The sequence below is a fragment of the Mirounga angustirostris genome, unplaced genomic scaffold, assembly GCF_029215605.1.
Source record: "Mirounga angustirostris isolate CCGP_5_RB_7025 unplaced genomic scaffold, mMirAng1.0.hap1 SCAF_8, whole genome shotgun sequence".
In the NCBI taxonomy this organism is placed as follows: domain Eukaryota; kingdom Metazoa; phylum Chordata; class Mammalia; order Carnivora; family Phocidae; genus Mirounga; species Mirounga angustirostris.
This window is the reverse complement of record NW_026991716.1, coordinates 130531548-130554467: the sequence shown is the minus strand read 5'-3', so window position 1 is coordinate 130554467 and position 22920 is coordinate 130531548. Positions and strand designations below refer to the sequence as shown.

Below are 22920 nucleotides of genomic sequence, written 5' to 3'. Positions count from 1 at the left end.
GCATCTCTGGTAGGCCAAAGGCTGGAGGGGGAGCATTAAACAGGAACAAAACAAAGTTTGTCTTTTTAAAAGAAAAATTAATTCCATATACTTTCAAAGTGCTAAAATGCTTTATTTTCCATAAATTACATTTTATAATTTGTAATTGTCATTTATGACAAGAAAAAGTACTGAGACATGTCAACTCCTATTCTTAGATGGAAAAACTGCTATTATGTCTGATGTAAACAGCACTTTAAATTCTATTTCAATATAGAAAAGCTGTTTTTGATGGTTATAGTCATGCTATTAAAAAAAAAGAGCGAACATGTATATCCTACTCACCCACTCACAGATGGTCAGAAGATCGCTCGACCATCACCTTTGCAACCATTACAGTAAAAACTGGATAAGGCAAGAATCTGTGGGTGCTAAGTGGGGGGATGGGAGAGAGAGTGGGCAGGATATTTACATGCTTACTAGTTGTAAGGGTGGGGAAACCAGGCAAAAACTTAACATCAACCTCCATTGGGGCCAGATGCACATTGTGTGTAAAACTTTCACAAGGATACAGCAGCATCTGTGGCTACGAATGCATAACCCAAAGTGAAAAAGGAAGAAATAAACACAAAGGAATGCAGTGGAAATGGGGAGAGGAGAGCTAAATACTTCAAACATGTCAATGTCTTAAGAGACAAAGACTACAGAAATGTTCCAGATTACAGAAGCTAAAGAATGTTAACACGTAATACCTGATCCACGGATGGATCTCACAATGCCAGGTCAGAAATGCTAAAATGGACATTGTTAAATTAGCTGACAAAATTGGAATAAGGATGATAGATTCTATACAATTATTGTAATGATGTAGATTTAGGACACTGATACTGTATTATGGTTATAAAAGAGAATATATCTCTTCTTAGGACAGACACACTTAACTATTTATGAATAAATGATGTGGATAACTTATCCTCAAAAGCTTCAGACAAATTTCTATCTCCTGCCTATGTAAGAGATAACAGGAACCTGTATGCTGGTTTGTTTTGTTTTCCAACAAATAATGAAATAAATGAAGTACAAGGCTAACAATACATGAATCTAGATAAACGGTATATAGATGTTTCTTGTACTTCTTTTTTATTTTTGCAACTTTCTCTAAGTTCAAAGTTATTGTTTTAAAAAAAATCACCCAGGGATGTGCGAAATAGATAAAGGTGATTAAGAGGTACAAAATTCCAGTTATACAATAATCATGGAGATTAAAAGTACATCACAGGGAATCTATGGTGATAGATGGTGAGCAGTAAGTAATGTATAGAGTTGTTGGGTCACTATGTTGTACGCCTGAAACTAATGTAACATCGTAGTTATACTTCAATTAAAAAACACTCAGAAGAGGGCGCCTGGGTGGCTCAGTTGGTTAAGCGACTGCCTTCGGCTCAGGTCATGATCCTGGAGTCCCGGGGTCGAGTCCCGCATCAGGCTCCCTGCTCAGCAGGGAGTCTGCTTCTCCCTCTCCCGCTCCCGCTCCCCCCGTCTTGTGCTCTCTCTCTCTCTCACTCTCTCTCTCAAATAAAGAAAATCTTTAAAAAAAAAAAAAAAAAAAACTCAGAAGAATAAACAGGTGCAAATAACTAATAAAAATACAGAAAACAACGAAAGTGGAGAGGGTAATGGTTGTAGAAGACACTGGGATCTTAACCTCACATCACAGACCATAATATGTATTATCAATGTATTGTTTTTTTTAGATTTTTATTTATTTACTTATTTGACAGGGAGACAGCGAGAGAGGGAACACAAGCAGGGGGAGTGGGAGAGGGAGAAGCAGGCTTCCTGCTGAGCAGGGAGCCTGATGCGGGACTCGATCCCAGGACCCTGGGATCATGACCTGAGCCGAAGGCAGACGCTTAACGACTGAGCCACCCAGGCGCCCCTGTTTTATCAATGTATTAATAGAAAAACTACTCTCTCCCAAATTCAGGGAGGGGGGAAATTAAAAGAACAGAAGTTCTGGAGACAGATTTTGTTTAAATTTCAGCTGCACCACATCTAACACTGGGCCCTCGGGCCAATTTCCTGAGGTTTCTGTTCTTAGTGTCTTCGCCTAAAACACAGGTCACCTTTAGGACTTCCTGCTAAGGCTTGTCAGGAGGAAGTATCACTTGGTTGTAAGATAAAACAAAAACTCTATAATGGTTTTTTTCTTCATTGTCTTCTTCAGAATGGAACTACTTATATTTTAATTAATTTTTTTACCAATTCCAAACTGATCTATACAAATTGCAGGAGATTTTCAAATTCGGAAAATTGGGAATGACATGCATACAGTGTCCAGAGATTAGTAACTGAGAATCTGGCTAAGTTATTCAATAGTTTTTGAAATTGTGATATAATGGCCACAAAATTTATTTTTACGTCCTCCTATTGGTAAATAATTTCTTGGTCCAATTTTTCATCATTACGCTCTACAATAAACATTCAGGCATATAATAAACACCCCTGAGCAAGTGTTTGAACAGAAGAGGGCAGTATTGAACAGTTTTCAACTCCGCCAGACTGGGAAGCCTTGCAAATTTCCTAGACCTGGGCCAGAAAACGATGCAAAAACCTAACAATCCATAAAGCTTAGGTGCCTTTTCAAATTCTCCATAGTTGAATGCCATATTCTACCTATGTGTACCTCTTTGACTCCCAACATAGATACTAAGGAAAAAAACGGGGCACAGACATCTTGAGTTGGCTCCCTCCCTCCCCTGTTCTTTATTTGCACCCCGTGAGGATCTAGACCCTTTACCCCATTTTGGACCAAGTGTGGGTCAAACAGGACTGCAGCCCTTCTTTTTGTGTTGCACTCCGTCCCCTGCTTTTCCAGGCCAGCAGTATGCAGTACGTTTCCCAGGTGCTTGGCAGAAGGGGGAGATCTCCAGAAAAGACCACCCTCATTCCCGTCCGTGTTCTAGTTTGTGGTTAGCAGAAACCTTTTTCCAGGCATTTTTAGGTGCTGTCTGCATGCTGGTTCTGAATGAGTTAAAGATCATAGCCTGATGAGCAAACCTGCTGGCCCGGTTTGGCAGGGTTGCTGCTGTGAGTGGAGCAGCAGGTAAGAGACACAGAAGGCTGGTGATAAGGCCCGGTGTTCACCTCCCCAGATTCGCACAGGAGAATCCATTCACAACCAGACTCAGAAAAGTTTCATTAATAAATTTACCTCCTCTGCTATAGTTTTCAACACAACAGCTCCCTCTAGTATTATCTGCCTTAGATTTGTCGGATTGAATAGGAAGAGGACAATCAAAAGGCTTGATCATCTAAGCATCACTGATTCGGGGATGCACTTTCTTGGTACCCAGAAAGTCCTTCCCCAGAAACAACTGATTTTAGAGTAGGCCTTTCTGACACAACATGTAAGTATCACTCACGGGGGATTTAGAATGATCCAAATTATCCACTTTGAAGAACACTGCTATCAATCCAGCAAGATTCCCAAATGCCCATAAAGTCCAAACACAGTGCTCATTTACCCACTGCTGTGGTGACTGGGCTAGAAACTCCACATTCTCGCCCGGAGTCAAAGACAACAGAAGGCTTGGGAAGGGAGCCCGTCTGCTTTATCAACAGGAAAAGCCTCTAGGAGATAGAGTTGGCAGATGCTGGTCCCCTCCACACCCCCAAGCCATTTAAAAGACTACAGTCCTTACCTTGGTCCACACACTCATGAGCCCCACACTTCCCACCATGTTGCCTGGGACATGGTTTTGCTGACATATTTTCCCACCTCACCATCAGTGTAAACAACATCATAGAATTCTTGCTTCTCAAGTAATCAGTATTACAGAAACCATGCGTTTCTATTCCCCTTTTCTGGGAGAAGACTCTAATCATATGCCCGTGTGAGAATATATGAAAAGTATTTTTAATGATGTCTCAAGACCAAAACTTGAAGGGTATAGAAATCCCACTTTGGTAGAGAATCATTAAAGCTTTTAGGTGTTACTTTCTAGTAAACTCTGTTTAATCTCCGGATAAATGTCCAGTTACTCAACCCCAATTTATGAAATCAATCACGAGATCTCTAAGGTGCATGGGCAAATTTACATTTTCCTTATGAAACTGTCATCATCCGCCTACTTCCCAAGTTTCAAAAGGCGCATGATCCCCACCCCACCCCCAAAGTCCAAGTACCCTCACGGAAGCTGTGCTCCTCACAGACACCCCACCTCCAAACTCCACAAACGCAATAAACAGTTGCAGGTCCAAAACTACAGGGTCTGTTCTCACTCTTCCAAATACTTAAGAGATTAAGACATAAAAAGTATAACTTGTTTCTTCTACTGTGAGATGTTTAAAAGAAAAAAAGACAAGAAATATGTCATATTATACACTGCGAAATTTTAATGCTTTTATCCAAACGTAGCTCTCAAAGTCCATGGCACGACGACAGTCGTTTTTGTCAAAGAAAAAGTGCAATATTGCAAAAGCTACAACATTAAGTTTAATGTAACCAGCGCGCTCTGTTCTGCAGGCACATCAGGCCTGCTTGCTGCTGACATCTGGATCTGGTTAACTTTCTCCTACGATCTGCAGCATTGTCCTGGATTTTGTCCAGAAATTCTCTACATTCTAAGTCCATCCCTTACATCCTACCCACCCAACGCCCCATGTTGTCATGCTCCTTAACCACAAAACCTCGAAGGGGAGATGTTAAACCAGGATTAAAACTCAGAGAAGCAGAAGCCCGTGTAGGAGGGGTACAGGTGACGGTCCCCGTTTGTCCCGGCCTCAGCAGGGATGCTGAATGGTCCCTTGTACATTTGGCAGGTGTATAAAAACGGGGGCACCACCAGGGCCAGAGTAAGACCCTTTACAAGGTACTCTACAGCTGTGCTTCTTAGTGGCTGAGAAAGATGACAACTCAAGGGACGCCTGGGTGGCTCAGTCATTAAGCGTCTGCCTTCAGCTCAGGACATGATCCCGGGGCCTGGGATCGAGCCCCACATCAGTCAGGCTCCTTGCTCAGCGGGAAGCCTGCTTCTCCCTCTGCCTCTGCCTCTCTCTCTCTCTCTGACTCTCATGAATAAATAAATAAAACATTTAAAAATAAAAATAAATAAGTAAAAGGGGTTAAAAAGTAATAAATAAAATAAATAAAAGGGCGTTAAACACCCACTTTGTGCAGGATTATTGTATGGAATAATGAGAATGGGCACTCAGTAGGTGGTAGTTATTACTCTAGCAGGTGTGAGGGTACTCATTTCAATGTCTCACAAGTCTCTACAACTAACCAGCCTCCTTGGCAGACAGAAGCAGCCATGCGGAGGATATATATATATATTTTTTTTATCTTGTCAAAAGACCTGCATAGAGAAAGGCAATATAAATCACCTAGAACTTGCATGAACGTTAGAGGACTCTTACAAAGAGTAATGCTGCCCTAATTCCCCATGATACTCCACAGTTAGTCTCAGTAATGTGAGTCAGAAAAAATAGGGTACATATTTTCAAAGTATCTTTCAAAATCCAATAGGCATTTTTTTTCTGGCATACCATTAATAGGTTGGTAGGGGAGACGACACCTCCGTCATCCTATGCAATCACTTATGTTCTAGGTTTTTTGTTTTTTTTTTTAGATTTTATTTATCAGAGAGACAGAGGCAGGCAGAGGGAGAAGCAGGCCCCTTGCTGAGCAAGGAGCCCGATGTGGGACTCGATCCCAGGACCCTGGGATCATGACCTGAGCCGAAGGCAGACGCTTAACTGACTGAGCCACCCAGGCATCCCATTTTGTTTTTGTTTTTAATTTATTTAAGTAATCTCCACACCCAGCATGGGGCTCGAACTCAGGACCCGGAGATCAAGAGTTGCATGCTATTCCGACTGAGACAGCCAAGAGCTCGTGCCTTTTTTTTTTTTTTTTTTAAGATTTATTTATTTATTTGTCAGAGAGAGAGATCGTGTAGCAGGGGGTGCAACAGAGGGAGAGGGAGAAGCAGGCTCCCTGCCCACCAGGGAGCCCGAATCGAGGCTCAATCCCAGGACCCTGGGATCATGACCTGAGCCAAAGGCTGATGCTCAACCAACTGAGCCACCCAAGGTGCCTCCTATTTTCCAGTTTGTAAGCTAAGTATTACTCATGTGATGTGAGGTTAAGATGTCAAGAAAGACCAAGTGTGTATGAGAATATGCCATCATTTCATAATTCAAGTTCTGCTGCCTTCATTTCACTGGTCGGGGGGGAGTGGGGTGGGGTGTAACAGTCCTGTAAGTGACAGCATTTCCTTACTTTCAGAAAAGGAAACTTGGTTCTGAAGTACAAGAATATTATCAGTCTCATCCCTTCCTGTTCACTGTGAAATTTAAATGCTCCAAAGCATAACTTAACACCGAAGAGGACTAGAGTAACTCTCTTTCACATTATTTAGATGAGTAATCTGATATTTAATTAATATTTAATGCCATTTTAAAAAGCCTGTGTTGCTTTTCAAGATTCTGACCAACTAAAGACTGGTCCTTGTAAATCTTCCTTATCAGGATAACTTACAGAGGCGGAAAAAATGACAGTTCAAACTCCCTTGGTCCACGACAAAATGGTTATTTGCTGTTAAAAAGAATTTCTGTGCACCTACTTATTACTAGGGGAAAGTACCAAATTTTGTCCATCCTCCATACCAGCATTGTAATGGAAGAGAAACTCAGAAAGCAACAGATTTAGTTAACTTGAAATTGCCTGAAAAATGAGACCATCCTTCCAACTGTTTCCATTCGTCAGTCCATTGGGATGATCTGAATCAATTTTTGAAAGCCCTCCAAATACCCCAAGTTTATTACCTCTTAATTACTTTGAAAAAGAAACACCTTTCTTTCCCATAAGAAACTCAGCATGTGATAAAGCAATCAGGGAATGAATATAAGAAAGATCACGCTATACACAAAAAGCACCCAGAAGAAAGTTATAATCATAGAAGACCCACCCCTAGCCGTGACACCCCACAAACCACACTCTCAGGCAGCCCCTCCCAGGGTTTGGCATGGCTATGTTTCATTCAGAGAAAGGGTAATGATCTGGAAAAAATGAAACATTTTGGTTTTATTTTATTTTGTACAGTCTATTTAATAAGAGATTCTAGGTATCTCGTAAACATTCCTGCTATACAAATGGTAGAAAGGCTTATGGCATTAATGTGAGGAAGGAAATCTCAAAGTAAACAAGCTAATCTATAGGAAGTGAGAGATATTTTTAGTTTTGCTAAACTTTCACATTCACTTAAAATTCCACAGAAGAACCAGGCTTTGCAGAAGCCATTTTATTGAGAAAAATGTGAAGTCTAGAAATTCTACACAGCATTTTTAAGAAAGACGTAGATCTGATGAGCAGTGATCTCAAACAATTAGAAAAGAGCAGGTCTTAGAAATCTAAATTAGCCAATGGGCGTTTATGCTTGAGTGGTACAGGGAGAGAGGAGAAAACAGGCAGGCAAGTTCCTAAGGATTCAGACTACAGCAAAATTGCATAAACGATCAAATATCAAGTTAGAAGAGCTGTCAGGGCTTTCTACAAGTCATTTGCTAGATGTGCGAATTAAATATTACAGTTCATACTTACAGCCAGATTTCTAGCGTGTTTTAAAAACATACATTTTTACTATTAGTGCCTAAATGTGGTTACCTGCTAGCCATCAATTTTACACCAGGTATTCGTTAAAACCACCATTTAAACCAGAGCTAACATCTTAGTCCCCTAAATCACCAAGCACACCTTCACTGAAAGTTTCTAATAAGCAGGTCAAAATGCCAAATATCCTGATTTTGCAAAAACAGGAATTTACTTTTTTAGGACTACAACCAGTGATTAGGCTTTCACAACCTATTTGCAAATTCATCCCAAACTAACACGTTTCTGCCCCCCTCCCCAAGCGCCCCAAATACATTCAAGGTCTCCCCTAAGTACAGCCAGGAAGATTTCCTGCGTAGGCAGAAGGAAAACACTGGGCGTGTTGGGTTCTTACTGAGCCAAAGAGAGAATGCTCTTCTGATTGGAAAGTCAGCACACACAGAAATGAATGCCAATCCGTGTGTGTTCAGCCACGGACCTCGAAGCTCTCTCCACCCCAATGCAGGCTCCAGGGAAGGAAGCATTTGTTTCACCTGCCACGGAGGGGGAACACAACAGCCTGGCTCCTGCCTTACCTGTGATTGTGATGATCCCCAGCATATTTGATAGCACACCTCCAGATGACAAGGGCAGCGGGTCCTCGCCCTCCTTCGGCGGTTGGCTGACGCAGCACGGGATCTTGCCAACCCCGTGCAGTCTGGCTGCGATCGGAAAGAAGTGCGCGCCAAGCCACCCCCCGAGGATGAGGGAGAATTAGAAGTGCCTTCGGAGCCGCCGCAAAAGGAGGCAGAACGAGAGCGAGGATGCATTTCCCCGGCTAATTATAGGAGAGCCCACCCCCCGCCCCCGTCCCCGCCCCCTGCGCGCCGGGACCTGGCACCGCGCGCGAGTCACGTGTTTCATTTCAAAGACGAGGAGCCCTCCCTGGAGCTGGTCTCCGCTCCTGGTCAGTGAGGCTCTGCAGGGAGACCCAGGGAGGGTTTCAGAGTTGCTGGGATGAATAACCCGGAGTCGGCAACATTTTATCTCAACCGTTACTTCATTCCTGGCACCGATGTACTCTTGCGTCTCAGCTTTTAGCTTTACTTAAAGCAAACATGGGCGCAGATGCTACATCCTACGACCATTGTTTTTATACCGCGCTCTGTATCCTTGTTGGTGTAAAGGCTGATGAGGTGCAAAACACGGTTCGCTTTTTAGCACCTACAGGATTTTACATTTTCACCACCTGTCGGACACACACGGGCTGCACTGAGCTGAGGGATGGCAACTGATCTCCGCTGTCCCATTACTTCAAGTCCTTGAGAAGGGTGTTACAAGGCAATCTTTGTGTCTTCAACGCTGAATCAAGGCAACCTGTAAAAAGCCCAAATACTGGAGCAGTAGGTTTGGGGTTTTTTGTTTTGTTTTGTTTTTTGTTTGTTTAATGGTACAAGTTAACTAAATTTTTAGATCAAACTAGGCCATATTCCAAAATCTAGACACTATCGAATCTCTAATATTCAAGCACACGGCATGGAAATCAGTCAGGACCCATATCAAACACTCAGGAAACTTCAGACAGCATTGAATTCTCAAATTCTTTCTTCGTGAAACTTTAGAATGTTCCATATAAAGACACAAGGTAGGTAGGTGATAAACAAGTCTTACAATTTTGGCATGCTTTTGTATGTCAATGTTCTGTGAGGGTAAGTCCACTGAGGCCCCCTGGCTTCCTCCCCCTTTCATCCCCCTCCCTATTTTTCACTTCATGCCTTGCCTGCCTCACCTCATTACCACGGGCTCTTCCCCTAAGCAAACAAAAGAAAGGTTTTACCACTGCTCTTCTCTTCAGACGGAGAAGCTCAGATCTGATTCATTACTGCTTAGGGGGGCAGAGAGCCCTGGGGTGGACCAGAGTGGGCGCAGTAAAGAGAAGGGTGGGAGAGAAGTATCAAGCAACAGCTGAGCACGGGGATGCTGGCTGGCACCTAGTTGCTCCTTCTGGCCACCAGGAGGCGCAAGGCACCAGGGTCAGGCAAAAATGAGCAAAGTTAAGGAGGCAGTGTAGCTAGTAATCAGACCGGGTTACAAAAACCAGCTTCAGCCTCTCTGTTGACCCGGCTTCCCTCTTCTATTCCAGAGAACACCCAGCCAGGTGGTGGATGCCCCAGGGAACGGAGTGATGAGCTCCCTGTCCTGACACCTGTGATCTGATTCCCAGGGCAAACCACATCCTAACCTTTCATCTTCCCTAGAGGACTCTTAACTGGGGTTCACAAATTGCCTCAATTATACTGAGAGGCTGGTGTGTGTGAAATACTTCTGGTGGAATGGTCCCTCTGTAGTCCACACAGCTAAGTGGTCTGCATTTCTCCCCTCCCCCCACATACGCCCCCAGCCCCGGGCCTGGGGAGTCCTGGCTATACAGATCATGGATAAAAGAGCCTCTGGAGGCCGCACAGGTGGGCCACATTACATGACTGGCCTACAGCCTTCCCAAGCACGTCTATCAGCCCAGTGTGTCCCCAGGTTCAGCCCACACCCGTTCCCTGAACTGTCCCAGGAGCCCCCGGCTACCTCAGGGATCTGGGGTCTCAGTTGTGCCTCATTTCTCGGCACCAGCTGTTGGGGACCACACATGGCCGTCATCTGGTGCCACCTCTGAAATACCCCTGGTCCACTTACGGGCACGTCTGTCAATTCTGACCTCGCTTAACTGTGCTACCAGGTCCTTTCCTTCCTATAAGCCTAAGATCTAACAAAACCACAAGCAACAGCGGCTCCACTGGGCTGGACTGGGAGAAACGTCACTAGTTACCAATTTAAGGCCCCAAATAAACATTTACAAAGATAAACGTGTTCCTGTGTGATTCTGTTTAAACTTTTTTTCTTTTTAGGACATGGTAAAGACGCTGACACATCTAATCTGGCATTCCTAAAGTAGTTAAAACCACAAGGCAGAGCAAGAGATCATCAGGGGGCAAGTAGCTGACTCTCTCAGCAGATAGTTCTCCTTGGATGTCCACCTCTTAAGAGTAAGCAAGGACAGGGCTGCCACCTCTGTGTGTCTGCATTTACAAAGAGAAGTCATCCACGAGTGAGTTCTGTCTAGCTACAAGCTCAGAGTACAGAGCAAGAGACCAGGAGAAGGGAAGGGAAGGGAAGGGAAGGAGAGGGATGATAATTGAAGTGAGAACGAGAACTACTATATTTGAGGCTTATGAATTTGAATGACAGCTTAATGGCTTTGTAACAAATAACTCCATTAAAAAATGGGCAAAAGATCTAAGTGGACATTTCTCTAAAGTACATACACAAATGGCAGATGAACACATGAAAAGACACTCAACATCATTAGCCATCAGGAAAATGCAAATCAAAACCACAGTGAGATACCATTTCACACCCGCTAGGATGGTGATAATCAGAAAGATGGACAGTAACAGGGAATCGAGAAATCAGAACCTTCTTTAGTGGAGATGTAAAATGGTGCAGCTGCTTTGGAAAACAGTCTGGCAAGTCCTCAAAATGTTAAACATAGAGCTACCATATGACCCAGCAATTCTACCCCTAGATATATAGCCAAGAGAAATGAAAACCCGCATCCATGCAAAAATCTGTACAGGAATGCTGATAACAGTATTCATTATTCATAGAAGCCCAAAACTAGAAACAACCTGAATATCCATCAACTGATGCATAGAAAACAAAATTAGGTATATCTGCAAAGGAGAAAGTTATTCAGTAATAAAAAAGAATTAGGGGCACCTCGGTGGCTCAGTCATTAAGCGTCTGCCTTCAGGCTCAGGTCATGATCCCAGGGTCCTGGGATCGAGCCCCGCATCGGGCTCCCTGCTCAGCAGGAAGCCTGCTTCTCCCTCTCCCACTCCCCCTGCTTGTGTTCCCTCTCTCACTGTGTCTCTCTCTGTCAAATAAATAAATATAATCTTAAAAAAAAAAAAAGAAGTATACATGCTATAACATGGATGAACAACTAAAACATTGCTAAGCGAAAGAAAGTCATCACCCAAGAGCACATGTTGAAATTTTTTTCTAAGATTTATTATTTTGAGAGAGAGAGAGAGAGAAAAAAGGAGCGGGAAGGACAGGGAGAAGAAGAGAGAATCTCAAGCAGACTCGGGGCTCGATCTCACAACCAGGAGATCAGGACCTGAGCTAAAACCAAGAGTCAGACGCTTAACCGACTGCACCACCCTGGTGCTCCTTGAAATATTTAATTCCATTTATATGAAATGTCCCCAAAAATTGGACTAGTGGTTGCCTAGAACCAGAGGTGGGGAGCAGTAGAGATTTTGAGAGGTGGGGAGAGAGGGACTGACTGCTAACAGGTTTGGGGGTTAAGAAAGGATCAAAATGTTCTAAAATTCATTGGGGTGATGGTGGTACAATTCTGTAAATATACTACAAACCACTGCAATGTATACTTTCAATGGGCCAATTGAAATATATGAATTATATCTCATTAAAGCTTTTTTTTTTTTTAAGGAATTTTACATTAATTTTGAAGACTCCAGGGGCCCATTGGAGGCTTTGGAGCAGAGCTGACACGTAATTTGAACTGTGATATTAAAAAGGTAATGGGGCAGTAATGCCAAGGAGGAGGATACATGGCAAGGTAAGACGGGCAAGGCGTCAAAAGTCATGCACTGATGGGAAGATGTCCATGAGGCCAGGGGTATGCAAATCTATGAGATTATCCGAATGGAATGATGGATGCAAAATAAGAAAGGTCTGGAACCCGGAGGAAGAGGAAATTTGAAAAAGGATGGAATACGGACAGAGACTAGAGGCAATCAGGAGGAAGTGGCATCAGAAGTCAAAGGTGGAGAGGATTAAAGGTGGAAAAGGTGGTCAGCAGTTTGATGCGTCACACAAAGCAGGGACACAGGAACTCGAAGAGGCCTCGGTCTGGAGGGTGGGAGAACCCGCAGACAAATAACCACCATAAAGATGAGTGCTTTACTCTCTTTCCTGAGAGGGAGGCGACAGGGGCCCGTAAACCAGTTCCCTAACTGCCTGCCTCCAAGGGGTCTTGAGTATTAAACCCAGATATGAGAACCGGGGAAATGCGGAAATGGACACCAAACCCAGGCCTCCGCACCCTGTTTCACTACCTTTCCAAGGTGGCATCATCACCTTGGAGGAAAAGCAACCAAAAATCCGCGAGGTCTCTTCCTCTGGCAAGAAGAGAGCAGGTGTAGGGGCGCCTGGGTGGCTCAGTTGGTTAAATGTCTGCCTTCGGCTCAGGTCATGATCCCAGGGTCCTGGGATCGAGCCCCGCATTGGGCTCCCTGCTCAGCAGGGAGTCTGCTTCTTCCTCTCCCTCTGCCCCTTCCCCGCTCGTGCACATTTTCTCTCTCTCTCTCTCTCAAATGAAATCTTTAAAATATATATATATTTAAAAGAATGAAAAGCTTCAAGATCATCTAAGGGTGAGCTCAAAGCTGCCCAAAGAGATGAACACAGACACTGTCTCAATGACATGGGCAAGTCATGGACAGGATGGGTAGGTTCTCCTGGGCTCCGCCCCCATGACAAATACCAGCTAATCGAATTTTATGGTCCTGTTGAATTGGACATGTTTATATAGACATGGTTATTCTAACTCAAAGTCCTCAAGACAAATAATGTGAATAGTTCCTCAAAGGGACTGTCGTAATAACAGAAAAGCTAAAAGGGGATTTAAAAATCACCTCACAATACAGTTTAAAACAAAGCAAGGGGAAAATATTTAAAAACTCAATACAAACAATAAAAATGACATAATTTAAGTATTATTTCTCCCCTTATTGAGTCCATATTGTTATATTCTTTGATTTGGCAATTCTGTTTCTGTGAAATATACCAAATGGGAGGCAGAGATTTATGTATGAGAATATTTATTCCTTGGGGTGTACAATATTTGAAGAGCCTAAGTGTTCCACTAGTAGGGAAATGGTGTCTCTAACCCCTTCAGTGGAATATTTGGCAAAACAACATCTTTGAAGCAGTTAATGACAAGGAAAATGGTTACATGGATATAGAAGTCCACCTTTGTTCAGGGTAAAAAGCATGATACAAACTATATATTGAATCTAATCCCAATTCTGCTTTTTAAAATGCATATATGTACATTAGGCTGAGAAAGAAGGCCCAGAAAGAAAAATAACAAAAGCCAAACATAGTGGAATTATGGGCAATCTCTATCTCAATATTTTCCTTTTATTTTTTTTAAAAGATTTTATTTATTTATTTGAGAGAGAATGAGAGAGAGAACATGAGAGGGGGGAGGGTCAGAGGGAGAAGCAGACTCCCTGCTGAGCAGGGAGCCCGATGTGGGACTCGATCCAGGGACTCCAGGATCATGACCTGAGCCGAAGGCAGTCGCTTAACCAACTGAGCCACCCAGGCGCCCCTCCTTTTATTTTTTTTTAAGGTAGGCTCCACACAGGACTTGAACTCACAACCCTGAGGTCAAGACCTGAGCTGAGATCAAGAGTCTGATGTTTTACCAACTGAACCACCCAGGTGCCCCAATATTTTCCTACATTTTACAAATCTTTCACAACATTGTTACTTTTATGGTTAGAATGCAAGCACATTTGACACCTGGGTTTGGGTTAGACAGGGTGGGGGTCCAGCACTACCAGACCTTGAACCCCAGAGCAATGCCTCTGATATTCTATAAAACTGCACAGTGGTCCAAAATCTCATGATCTTCAACTCTCCAATCACTGGAACATAGAAATTAGCAAACTGAAAGGAGATTAAAGTTTAAGTGTAATCTTTTAAAAATTATGAAATAAGAAAAACTTCCAAATCTGGTCAGGTACATGAATAAATAGGAATCAATTCTTTCCTGGGTGCCTTGCGTTCCAATCCTCCATTCATCTTAAGTCTGAACACCCCTGTCTTTGATATTGTCAAGAGGATACCAAAGTCTGAAAAGCTAGCTTCTAGTTCTGACTCTGTTGGCTATATGGCGAGGGCAAAATATTGAAGTTTCTGATGGGAGAATAAATATATCACCCACAGGAATGTTACTCTGAGGTGCAAATGAAGGTTAACACTAGCACTACTGAGTATATTCTAGAAGCAGAATAAATGTTAGCTATTAGCTCACTTTATTTTTTATTTTTTTTTAAAGATTTTATTTATTTATTTGAGAGAGAGAGAATGAGATAGAGAGAGCATGAGAGGGGGAGGGGCAGAGGGAGAAGCAGACTCCCCGCCGAGCAGGGAGCCCGATGCGGGACTCGATCCCGGGACTCTGGGATCATGACCTGAGCCGAAGGCAGTCGCTTAACCAACTGAGCCACCCAGGCGCCTTATTAGCTCACTTTAAACCATGCACTTCTCAACCAGAGTGATAAAGAAAACTGGTTTCATGATGGGGAGGCTATGTTGTGTATGAAGCATAGATAGATAGATAGATAGATAGATAGATAGATAGATAGATAGATAGATAGATAGATGATAGATAAACTGATATACATCTGTGTCATTCAAATGTTATGGGGGGGTGCTAGGAAAATATCAAAAAAGATTCCTTACTGGAGCGATAATGGAAAAAAAGGTTGAGAAATACTACTTTCAATATAGATAAGCCTCATTTTGAAGAATCCTTTGAAAAATATTTCTGGAAAGACAAGAATGCCCCTTTGTCATCAATTTTTCAGAAATGCATCCTAAGAAGAGAAGTATCCTCTTGTGTAATCACTATGATCATCTTTTCCTCACTTTACCAGAAAAGAAAGAAAGGATCTTAATTTGCCTGAATTCTTAATGAAAAGGAGTCAGGGAGTGGGGTGGGGTGGGGGAAGAAGCCGAAGGTAGACTCGAACAATGGCGGCGATCGGCCCAGCGCCCTCCACATCTGTCTTCCTGAATCATGGTGTGAACCCCCAAGCAAGCCACATACACAACTTCAAGTATTAGAGTAGCCACATGAATATGAGTAAAAAAAAAATTGAGGTTAATTTTATTATGCTTTATTTAACCCAGTATTAACATAATGTCAGGGCAACATGGACTCAGTATAAAAAATGATTAATGAAAATATTTTATTATATGTAATATATTATTACAATCTTTTTGTTGCAGTAAGTCTTTGAAACCCAGGATGTATCTTATTCACAAAGCACACCTCAAATAGGATTAGCAGAATTTCAAGTGCTAAATAGTGACATGTGGCCAGAGAACAGCTCTGAAACTTCAAACCTAACTGAACGTTCCCCCTCCTTTTTGTCTTTTTCTTTCTTTTTTTTAAAGTAGGCTCCATGCCCAACATGGGGCTTGAACTCACGACCCTGAGATCATGACTCGCAAGCTCTACCTCTGAGCCAGCCAGATGCCCGGAACGTTCCCCTCTTTCTGCCACTTCGCAAATGACAATCCTATCCCTGCTTTAATTTCCTAGCCTTCTAGATAGAAATTACCAAGATACCCAATCACAGAATCGCCCGCACTACCTCAGTGTCCAGTTTAGAGTTGACCCTTCCACTCTCCTAGAATTCTCCAGCATAAGTCCAAATCCTATAATAAGGTCCTCCCACCTCCCCATTACTGGAGCTCCCATGCAGGAATCCTCCATTGGTTTAGCACCTAAATAAACCTAACTTAGTTGGACCTAACTTAGTTGGACTACAGATGAGTTCTTGGTGGCCTCTACATGGCAAGGAATAAAATTCCCATTGATTGATTTAATTGGTACACCTGTCTTTTCCATTGTCTCTTAATTTGTTAATATATTTGAATTAATATGTTTAAATATATTATTTTTTCCACCAACTTTTATAGTACTCATATACAACAATAAAGTCCTTTAAATGATTTTTACTTAAAAGGTCATCCTATGAGTATATTTAGATCGGCTTAAAAAATAATTACAAAGCAAAAGTCGACACTTGCAGAAGAAATATTTAAGCTATAGTCACATGAATTACAATTTACTTGCAAACATGAATTACAATTTACTTGCAAAGATGACTTTTTCTACAAATCTAGAGGGTGATAGTTAAAAGCATATAATTTTTAAAAAGTCAATGTAAAATTTACTGTCGAGATAAAGAGTAAATTCTGCATGACAGCATATTTATCTTTTACTCCCTCCAGAAAACATACTCATGGATCATCAAGACTGAATGGATACACTCCACGGTCAGAGAAAAACAGAAAAGGTAAGAAATTTTCAGTGGCAACTGGTTCGAGCACCTCAACAAACCTGCCACTAGACTAACAGTGGAGAAAGTGACTCCATTTATGCTATAGAAATCTCCAAAAGCCTCAGTGGACCTAAAGCAAGTAGATTTAGGTTAAAAGACCCAATACATGGATGAATGGATGAACAAAATGTGATATATACAAACAATGGATTACTCCTCGGCCTAACAATGGATAGAAATCCTGTCACATTATTACAACTCAGCCAAACCCCTCAAGACATGAAACAGTGAAATAAGCCATTCACAGAAGGGTAGATTCCTCCTATATGAGGTACCACAATTTTTAAAAATCTTATTAAAAAAGAAAAAAAGACCCTCAGCTCCCCCTCCCACAGTCTGTATCGCCAGACCCTCTTCACTCACCTGTCCCAGAGATGACAGGAGTGAAACTGGTCTCCAGGCCAGGGAAGTGGAAGGTGGGGGGGAGCAGAGATTCAAAGACACCAAGTGCACCACCATGAAAAACAAGAGGAGTTTATGCACCCCACTCCCAGACTCTCTCCCTCACTAGGCTCCAGAAATGAGCCTGAACACTCCCAGGAAACAAGAGTGTTCTTGGGGGAATCTGACCAGCCCAAGAAAAGACATGTTAAGATCGATCAGATCACCATCGAGGAATGGCCACGTTGCCCCAGTAACATAAATCCCAACCAACTTTTATTTATTATTATTATTTATTTATTTTAGAGAGTGGGAAAGGAGAGAGAGCAAACACGAGCAGGGGAGTGGAGCAGAGGGAAAGGGAAACAGAGAATCTTAAGCAGCCTGTATGCCCAGCGTGAAGTCTGATTCGGGGCTTGATCTCATGACCCTGAGATCGTGACCTGAGCCAAAATCCAGAGCCAGACGCTTAACTGACTGAACCACCCAGGTGCGCCCCCCCAATTTTTAAATATGACAAGCCAGCTCCCAAATCAGATATGTAACGAAAACACCTATTAGGAAAGACAAAAAAGCAATCTGGAAGAGACGGAGGCAATGGAGAGAAAGAAAACTTCAAATCAATCCTCAGAAAGATAATGCAGCCAAGGAAAAAACAGGATACTTCAACAATGAATGTTTAGGGAAAAAACTCAGTTCTTAGAAATTAAAAATAAGATAACAAAACAAAATCTAGTCTTTAGCATATTTTCCCAGAAAATAGAGCCAAATACAAAGAGATAAATAATAGAGGAAAAAAGTTTTAAAGAGGGCCTTTCTCAAAGGTCTAAAATCTGAGTAATAGTAATTCCAAACAGAGAACAAAGAAAAAGAGGGGAATGGATGAAATAATTTCCCAGAAGTGAAGGGTTTCTCGACTTAAAGAACCCAGCATGTGATAAATGGAATCACAAGGAGACCCATCACTAAGATTTTCAGAACCTTTTTAGGACAGAAAGGACACTATCAAGCCATCCAAGGGATTAAAAAGCAGGTCAGCATCAGATTCTGACAGTGATACGTGTATCAAGACGACACAGAAAATCCTAATGCATCTGAGTAATGAATGGAAAAATTAACACAACTGGTAGGTGTTTAAGGCCAAAATTTGACACACGCGAGGAAAATGTTGCTCTTTTGTAAAAAGTTCATTCACTGAGCTTAGAAAATGCGGCCACTGACTGAGGGCTCGGCAGGAAGCTACTAATGTGGAAACTAAAGCATCCTCCATTTATTTGTGACAGGCAATTATTTGCAAAGTGGAGATTATCTTACTCTGATCTTTAACTACTGGATCCCATTATGTAGGCTGTGTGCTGAGGATCCTGATGAGTGAATACCAAGAGAGCGACTGTAATTCCAACATAAGAAATAAAGTATCAAAGTATATTGACATTTTCTTCACGCTACTTGGCTTTGGCTCATTTAGCAACATCCTTGATAAGGAGACACTCCTTTATATGCTTCTCCATCAATGTACTTATCTCCTCTCTAAGCCATTCTTTCAGTACATAATACTTGGTGGAAAGCCAACTACGTTCGCACGTGCTATGAAGAGTTGGAGAAATTAAACGATTCGTAAAAGGCGGGAATATTGAAATTGAAACCCAGTTATGCTTGGCAGGCTTCCAGCAAGCATATTCATACTCAAAATATATAATAAGCCCCGGGCATTTCTCTTTAAATGGGAGACGGCTTATTTTCTCTGGCAATGTTTTGCCTAGAGAAGAAAAGATTAAAGGAAAAGACAGGATAAATGTTTTCAAATACTTAAAGGGCCATCATGTGGAAAAGGGAGGTGAGTTTGTTCTATACAGTTCCAGAAGGCAGCACAGCTGGGGGGAGGCATGTTCTCCCTGAGGTGGAGTAACTGGTTTCCTGTTATGGAGAAACTCCCCTAAATCTGTGTTTGAGCAGAAGAGCCTCCAGAATGGGGGCAAGAGCCTGGTCTAGACCACCTCTAAGTTCCCTTCCACCAAAGCCACTAAACCGGACTTTGCAGTTCTGTCAATCAGGCAGACAGGTGTTCCGGGCTGAACTGTGCCCTCTCCAAATTCAGATGTTGAAGGCCCTAACCCCCAGCACATCAGAGTGTGCTTGTATTCAGAGAGGGGATCAAGTTAAAAGAGACCGTTATGGCGGGTTGGGTCAAATCCAACCTGACAGGTATCTTTATTTTCTTTTTCTTTCTCTCTTTTTAAGATCCTATTTATTTATTTATTTGACAGAGAGAGTACAAGCAGGGGGAGCAGCAAAGGGAGAAAGAGAAGCAGGCTCCCCACCGAGCAGGGAGCCTGACTCAGGGCTCAATCCCAGGACCCCGGGATCATGACCTGAGCCAAAGGCAGACACCCAGATATCTGAGCCACCCAGGCGCCCCCCCCCCTTTTTTAAATGACAGGTATCCTTAAAAAAGGAGATTGAGACACACAGATGCCAGTGGTGTGCACGTATACGGGAATGACCGGACACAGTCAACAGGTGGCCATCCCAAGCCAAGGAGAGGCCTCCGAGAAAGTACACCTGCTGACACCTTGAACTTGGGACTCTGCAGCCTCCAGAATTGGGAAGAAATAAATTTCTGTTGTATAAGCCACCTGTTCTGTGGTATTTTATTATGGCAGCTCTAGCAAACTAATACAGCAGGGTGACCGCCCTGTGCTTTGTTTGTCATTCTAAACACTGCAGGCTCAGACATGTGAAAGTAACCAGTCCATTCAATTAATCACATCTTGCCTATAACTAGTCACACTGTCCTGACACGTTAACTACAAAAGCAGTTCGTAAAAATTCAAACTGTGGAAAAGCTACATTCAAAAAAAAAATGAAAATAAAAAAATAACCAGCTGAGATACCTTGAAACTAATGATTTTGGGGGAAATATACCTTTTATGAAGACTTATACTACTCTAAATAAATGACGAATGAGGAAAAAGGAAAAAAATTCAACGTGTGGTACTCAGAAAGACTCAACTGATAGGCTAAAAATGTGGCAGAATTTAAACCCAGAGACTACATCCTCTGTAAGTTACCTAAGCACCATTATTTATATAACATAGGGACATTGTGCTCTAGAACATACCATTGTTGGAACCATTTGGGGGTTGCTACATTAGGTGAAACTAGATTTTTTCAAAAATTTATAATCTTACCCAACCTGGGGCTCAAACTCATGACCCTGAAATCAAGAGTCCCATGCTCCTCCAACTGAGCCAGCCAGGTGAACCTAAATTGGAACTGTTTTAAGGATGAGTCAGTCTAAGATCTAAAGGACTGTCAAATAAATGCAATAGCTAAAAAAATTTAATGTTTCCATTATGGCTTAGTCACAATTAAAGAACCAGTAACCTGAGACCACTTCAGTCCCTCCAAGGAAAGGGTCTGAAGCTTGGTACATAACGCAGACCAGCCTATAGACCATCTCACCCGCGTGCCTTTCACGTGGGCCAGAACACTCACCCTGCTCAGTGGACTGGGAGAGCCTCGAAACTATAGCTACTTATGGGTGAGTCTTCGAAGTAACTCAAGGTTGAATGACAGTCTTCAGGGCAAAAAGAAATGGCATTTACCCATATCTGTCACTGAATGGGACTCATAACCAATCTTATTACATAATTTCAATCTCCCATACAGGGGGAGAGCTATGTTACCTTGTAGCCACATTTATGAAACTACTTAGCTTTCTTTCTTACCTAAATGATTATCTACTGAGACATTCTTGAATAAATGTTCCCTCTTGAACTTCTCATTAAATTAAAACTTCACATCTAGAAGATGATTTTTTCTAAAGACTTTTTTATTTTTAAGTAATCTCTACACCAAACATGGGACTCACACTTACAACACCGAGATCAAGAGTCGCATGCTCCACCCACTGAGGCAGCCAGGCGCCCCAAATCTAGAAGATGACTTCTGAGATCAGACTAGAAAGAAAAAGTGTTTTTACAAAAACGCATAATGAAATTACCATGTAGATTCTCACCTGCCCAAGGTCACTGGGGTGTCTTCAACAGCTAACCCATCATTAGCATCATAGTGCTAACCCACTAGCAATACTGATGTTACTCAGTCCCAGAATTTCAGAGATGACTGAGGATGCTCATTGTACGAATGAAAACTGATGGTCAGCGAGATAAAGGGATAGATTCAATTCAAGGGCACACAAAGAAATAGTGACTAGAGCAGCCTTACCCGTGGTTTTGTCCCCGAGAATGAACTAAAAGGGACGGAGGACCAGAAGTCCTTGTTTCCTCATACCCCCACCATTTATCAAGTTAGAAGGAAAAATGAAGGTTCTTTGGACTGCCAGACTTGAATATAGTTCGAGGGAGAAATTCTTCTCTGTATGGGTTAGCTGTTAATTACTAAAAAGTAAACCTGGTTCTTTAAAGATGAAAGCAGTAGTTATTTGTTACCAGAAATTTGTCAATGACATAAGTAATTTCAGAGAGGAATGCTACAAACATTCCCGCTGGAGGAATGAATAAAAACCGGTTCCCAGAAACTGCAAAGCACGGTACTCCTGCCGATGTTCAAGGGTTATTTTGTGAGTGTTTCCCCTCGTTTTCAAAACCTTACAAAACAGGATACAGCTTGAGAACATGTCATGCAATAATACTGTACTCGAAAAACCAAAGCGGGGGGGGGGGCGCTCTTTGTGGTTTGAGCACTCACACTGGATAGCATTCCTGAGCAGGCAGGGTCTGACCTCACCTTTCCAGGCAACACCTGCATAACCTATAGTAAGTACAGTGAGCACCTGTGACAGCACAGCATGGTGTGCGGAGAAGGATCCAGCTTTGAGAGTGCTAATGCACCAAAGGAAAGGGGACGGGGCGGGGGGGGGGGTAAAATCTACAAAGCGGTGGTATTTATGCGCAGCAAATGATACGAAGGTGAAAAGCCAACAGATGCCCTTCTCCCATGAGCAGAAAGGTCATATTGTTAACTCTAGCTCTTCATTTATTTAAGTATTTCTTAAGCACTTACGAGGTGTCGGACACAAGGTTTAGCCTCGGGGGACTCAGCACGGAAGCATCTGACAGACCTCCCACGTCAGCCCAAGAAATCTCTGCCCTCGTGGTCCCTTTATTTTAGCAGAGCTGGAGGTAAGAGACAGACATGAACCACGCCGCGTGTTGACAAACGATGTGGGGAAAAAAAATAAAGGAGGAATGGAGGGTAGTCATCTGAGCAACAGGCATGGATGTTTTCATGAGAATAAAATAACAAGGTACCAATTATGTCACCAATTAAAATAGAGAAGCGATTGAATCGTGGATTTCTTCACAGCTGAGAGAGCAGCCTCTCACCGAAGAACATGTATTGGGGGCGGGGGGAGGTCATCTTCTAACAGAGACATGGAAAGGATCTTAAGTACTCACTGTCCGGATAAAGGTATTAGATGATCAAAAAGCGACAAACTACTAGTCACTCCAGAATGGATTTTCTGTAAGGTAACAAGGTCCACAGGGAGTGTTGCGATCATTTGGCAGTAAATAACCTTTTGGTCTTTCCATATCCCAAAGGCACTAAACACCAGAATCTGGTAGGTTTCAAACAGCAATTTAATAAAAGCTAAGACAGTGACATTAAGCGCAATGAGGAAAATGAAATTCTCCCATAATGTTGCAAATGAAGTTTCTAGATAGCTGAGCAAGGCATGCTCCATTTTTGTTACTGTATCTGGGGGATAGTATC

The 22920-nt window shown here is 42.4% G+C and overlaps 1 protein-coding gene across 3 annotated transcripts in view; it reads right to left on the bottom strand.

The window, feature by feature from the left end:
• AKAP12 (A-kinase anchoring protein 12) overlaps positions 1-22920 on the bottom strand; it is a 93205-nt gene that overhangs the window by 14910 nt on the left and 55375 nt on the right. Inside the window, exon 1 of one of the 3 annotated variants that reach the window (XM_045865748.3) lies at positions 8170-8396. The exons of the other annotated variants lie outside the window; for them this stretch is intronic. Coding sequence (XP_045721704.1) covers positions 8170-8194 — 25 coding nt within the window. The 5' untranslated portion in view covers positions 8195-8396. Of the gene's footprint in view, positions 1-8169; positions 8397-22920 lie in introns of those variants that run through there. 3 annotated transcript variants of the gene reach the window in all.